General features: G+C 33.0%; 1 protein-coding gene across 1 annotated transcript in view; it reads right to left on the reverse strand.

Annotated features, from left to right (window-relative positions):
- The window catches only part of HELRODRAFT_185279 (hypothetical protein), a 14,346-nt gene extending 9,373 nt beyond the window's left edge, over positions 1-4,973 (reverse strand). The window contains exons 1-4 of the mRNA XM_009012812.1: positions 4,892-4,973; positions 2,924-2,927; positions 2,276-2,770; positions 1,304-1,516 (exon numbers count right to left, since the gene is read on the reverse strand). Coding sequence (XP_009011060.1) covers positions 1,304-1,516; positions 2,276-2,634 — 572 coding nt within the window. The 5' untranslated portion in view covers positions 2,635-2,770; positions 2,924-2,927; positions 4,892-4,973. The remainder of the gene's footprint in view (positions 1-1,303; positions 1,517-2,275; positions 2,771-2,923; positions 2,928-4,891) is intronic.
- Positions 4,974-5,127: the final 154 nt, after the last annotated feature.

The raw sequence follows: 5,127 nt of genomic DNA on the forward strand, positions 1-5,127 counted from the left end.
TCAGGCGTTTTAAAGCTTTCATACCTGCCTTACACCTGGCTAACAACAACATCTACAACAACAAAAATAATAATAATAATAACAATAATAATAATAATAATAATAATATCGGTTTAAATAATTTCTTGATGAATTTTAATAGCCTGATCTGGCAGAACGTAGGATTGAATTTAGTCATTTTTATCTTTAACTTCATTACAAGTCTACCTGTACGTGTGTGTGAGTACGTGAGTGTGTACGTGTGTGTGTGTACGTGCGTGCATTTGGCCTATATCTAGTCTATAAAAATGCGCAGAGGTTATCTAACTGTGCGAATTTTTTGTCTACTGCTGTTTAACATTTACATTTACGAACGATCTGCATTAAATGAATGTTTGAGGAAATATACATAGAAAAAAAATTTATTAGAAAGAAAGAGAAAAAGAGAGAGAGAGAGAGTGAGAGAGAGAGAGAGAGAGAGGAAAATGAAAAAAGCAAAGTAATGGAGCAATGATACACGGACCGATATAAGAATGATAGAATCTACTATCGTCAATTGCACGCACAGTAGAGACGACAATATCAACAGTACTTGAAATTAAGAAATTTAAATACTTTCATTCACTGAAACTACTCTTAGCATTCTTATTTCACAAATTTTCAATCGTTGTAGTGAAGATTAAGACGCGCTAAGTCAGCAGACGACTGAAATGATTGTACTTTCGAAAAGGATTTGCAGTTTGTTGACTTTGTATTAAGATATTTGCAGATTAAGTGTGCATGTGCTTGACTATGTGCTTGCTATCTCTCTCTTTCTCTCTGTGATATTGCCAGGTTTTGTGAGATTTAAAAAAAATCACTTCTTCTAAGGCTACAGACACGTCTGTTTTGTTTGCTTCTGTCAATTAATCTTAAACAAATTTCAATGTTGAATCTCTTGAGAGGATTTTCGTGACGATCGTGAATTTTTTTAAGTTGTAAAATTATTTTTCAGTGGCTTGCGAGTGCGAAAAAATGATTAAGTTTATTTAAAATAAAAAAGCTATATTTGTACAGAGAGAAAATAAAAAAAATCATTCGAAATTTCAATTTTAAGAAAAAATCTAGCTATCCCACGCACAAAATCTCAACCATATGTAACAATATTGCCAATGCTCTATTGTAATAATATTGTTGTATCTAACATATGTTAAATCAATAGAACGACCAAATAAACAACAGAAAAACTAACAGAGAGACAGACAGACAAACAAACAAAGAGATAGACAAACATAAACCGTCAGAAAGACAAATAAATAAACAAAACAAAAACGGAAAAACTTACTCCTGGCGCAGCTCTTCCAACTCTTCCTCCAGAGATGCAACTTTGATCTCCAGTCGGGCCTTATCTTTTTCTGCCTCGTCCAGTTGTCGCCTGGCTTCATCGAGTTCGGCCTGGAACATAGCCTTGACCTGGGCTGTTTCCTTGCCCCACTTCTCCTTCAGTTTGGCTAACTCATCTGCGAGTTTGCGGTTTGTGGCTTCCAGACTTCTTACCTAGATGGGGATTCGTCGTTTGGTTGTTCGGTTGTTCAGATGTTTGATTGTTTGGCTGTTCGGTTGGTGTGATTCGGTGTGACTTAAGTTTGGGGTTTATTGCTTTTAGTTTGTTTTCGAGGTTTGATTTTATCATTTGTAAATTTCTCCAAAAAAATCAATTATTTTCACTTGTCAATTTGAATATCAAATAACAAGTCAACTTCAGTTTTCAAATGATTCACTGAAAAGTCATAAAACGAGGAATGAAATTTCAGAGCTCCTGGGCAGTGTTGAACTTTTCAAAGAATGATCGATCATTTCATAGCCACATAGTTGATATCGTTATAAATGAACACGTCTAAATTAATTTGCATTTTTAAGTCGTTGGGTGCCATTATAAATTACTTTTATTTTCTACATTTAATTTTGTTTCCATTATTGGCTTTCTAATGAAAATCTCTGGCTAGTGTGGTTGGTTGAATGCAAATTGTGGTTGGCAAACATTCTTCGACGTTCTATTTGTTCGCTTCTTAATGCTCAACAACGCAAACATGCACTCTTTTTAATGAAACTCTCATCGTCCGGCTCCATTCTGATTTATTTAAGAGATATATTTCTTAGTTCTCTTTCTCGCTACTACGTACATCTCATTTAATTTTTGAAAATTTATTTTGCAAGAGTTTTTCTACATAACTTAGTTTAAAAAAATCTATATCAAATATTAAATGGCCAAGAAATTGTAAGGAGAAAGAAGAGCATTATTAAAAAAGTACGAACTCGATCGATGTAGTTGGCAAATCTTTCATTCAGGTCCTGCATATCCTTCTTCTCCTGGTCTCTCGACTCCTTTACAGAGGACACACCCGACGCGGTGATGCTCGAATAATTAGGGATGGGTGCACCACTGGCGTACTGATTCGAAGCCCTGACAGCTCTCTCCAAGGTGCTCCCTGAAGTGCTGCCCAGACCGCGGCTGGTCCCGATGGTACGACTGATGACCAGAGTTCGACCCCCGGTAACTGGTCCCGACGAATAAGACGAGAAGCCTCCGTCGAGGAGAGCCCCATCGACGCTGCCATGGTCGACACCCGTCCTGGTCACATGGGTGGTGGTGGAGGTAATCGTACTCTTCTTCATGTTCTTCTTCTTTTTTAAGTTTGGTTCTTTGCTTTCACTTCCTCTCGCAATTTATTTTCTCTTTCTGTGTGCTCGCACGCGTTTTTCTCCAAATGATTTTCCAACTTTGTTGAGCTTGCTTCTCAAAATATCACCTCTGCGTGGTTAGAGAAAACTGAGTTTTAATAAATAATAATCACAAAATATTTCTTTATTTATTTACGGACTGTTCAATGTTAGCAACATATCAAGCCGCATTGTGGCCATTATTTTAGTTTTTTAATTCAAAAATGTCGTTGGTTCCTATCAATTTGCAACAAATCTTAAACTACCAACAACAAATTTCAGACATCAAACGAATGTTTGCAGTATTGATTCACTTTTTTGATCAATTATTTGCATAAACTAACGAAATATTGAAAAAATCGAATGACTCAAACAACAACATACGTAAAATAAACTCCATACAAGAGTACAAACATACGGTAACGGCCATTATAAAATTAATATATACATTGTACAGTGCATACAGTACAAGGGCATAACTAGGTATTGTTGTGTATAACACCACGTACAATACAACAACAAACAAACCAGCAAAGCAATTGAGTTCATATATGTTAATGTTAACAGCATTCACCCAGCTTGTATCATGACTCCCTCAGGCCTCATCTGCACCTTCAATTAGTAAGTAATTTTTTACTCACTTCAACTTAATGATACCTGCTATCTCGTTCTGGTATTCTTAAAATCTGTACACATCCGTACACATCCGTACACAAATGTGTTCAGATAAATGTATATATATACAATGTATACATGCCCATACACACGTTTAAGCAATTTCAAATGCGAGAGAACACATTCGATGAATGTACAACATGCAAATTAAAATACAAAAAATGCTTACTTGCAAATATACATACATGCAAACATACAAAAGTTCATATACATAAGTATAGATATATACGTAACGACACATACATACAAACATCTACACACAAACACACACACACAGACAAACGCACATTGATACATAACAGATTCGCAATAATATATTATAATTCTTATAGTTTGAAACGTGAAAATCAAGGAAGTATCGTGAATTGAATTCATTATTTTAATTATTTATAACAATAACAACAATAATAATAAGTATTATTATTTTTTTTTATTATTATTGCGGTTGTTATTGTTTGTATTATCGTCATGATTGATGAAGTTAATTGTTTATCCGATTGTCAAAGTTTGAAATGAATGAAGGAGTGAGTGATTGAATGAAAGAATAAATGAACAAATAAACAGATGGATGGATAGACGTATGAAGGAACGAATGTGTGAATGAATTAATGAATGAAATTATTATTACAATTATTTTATTATTCGAATTGATAATCAGCGAAAACGGTGAGAAACTATTAGAAGAATGAACGAAAGAAAGACAAAGAAACGAATGAATGAACAAATGTACGTAAAAATGAATGAATAAATGAACGTAAAAATGAACGAATTAATGAATGAATTAATTCGATACGCCTCGCTAGGTTCGATATTTCTAAAATACCTACCAACCTACCTACCTTCCTACCTCCAAACGTATGCCTATGTTTATTCGGTTTCACTTTAATATTAACGAAAAAGATTGGCTTGAAAAGCACTTAATTAATCATTTAACTAATTAATTAATTAACTAAATAATTAATCAGTTAATATATATATATATATATACATACATACATATATATACATACATATCAAAACAATGAAATGATTTTACTTAGCATAACCATAATGTTAGCGAGAATTAAAATCAGATTTAAAAAAAAATTTGAAGCACATATACTCTTTATATGGAGTGGGTATGAATGTATCTGTGTGTGTCTGTGTGTGTGTGTGTATTTGTGAGTATGTGAGCGTGAATGAATGTATGTATGTATGTATGTATGTATGTATGTATGTATGTATGTATGTATGTATGTATGTATGTATGTATGTATGTATGTATGTATGTATGTATGTATGTATGTATGTATGTATGTATGTATCATTTTTAAATAAAAAATTAAATGATGCAGTTAAAAAATAACGTCCATAAATACAACTACCATACCAAAATAACTTTCGAAAAAATGCGATCTAACAAAAAGTATTGATAAAAAGTATGCAATCACTATATGTTTACAAAAATTTTCGAAAAATTAAGAAAATCAATTTAAACTCTAACGAAACCAACCGCCAAATCAAAAAATAATTGAACAATTAGATGAAATTACTTTGAAAAAGATGATCTCAAATGGACTAACAGAATAATTTCATAGGAATGGACGAATGAATAATATCTGTCCACGTTTAACTCTCAGTGTAAATCGAACGAAAATGATGACTACAGCATCTATGTTGAGAGAGAGAGAGAGTTAGGCTAGCGTTTGTACACGTGTATGTATGTATGTATGTATGTATGTATGTATGTATGTATGTATGTATGTATGTATGTATGTATGTATGTATGTATGT

Source organism: Helobdella robusta (genome assembly GCF_000326865.2).
Source record: "Helobdella robusta unplaced genomic scaffold HELROscaffold_11, whole genome shotgun sequence".
Lineage (NCBI taxonomy): Eukaryota > Metazoa > Annelida > Clitellata > Rhynchobdellida > Glossiphoniidae > Helobdella > Helobdella robusta.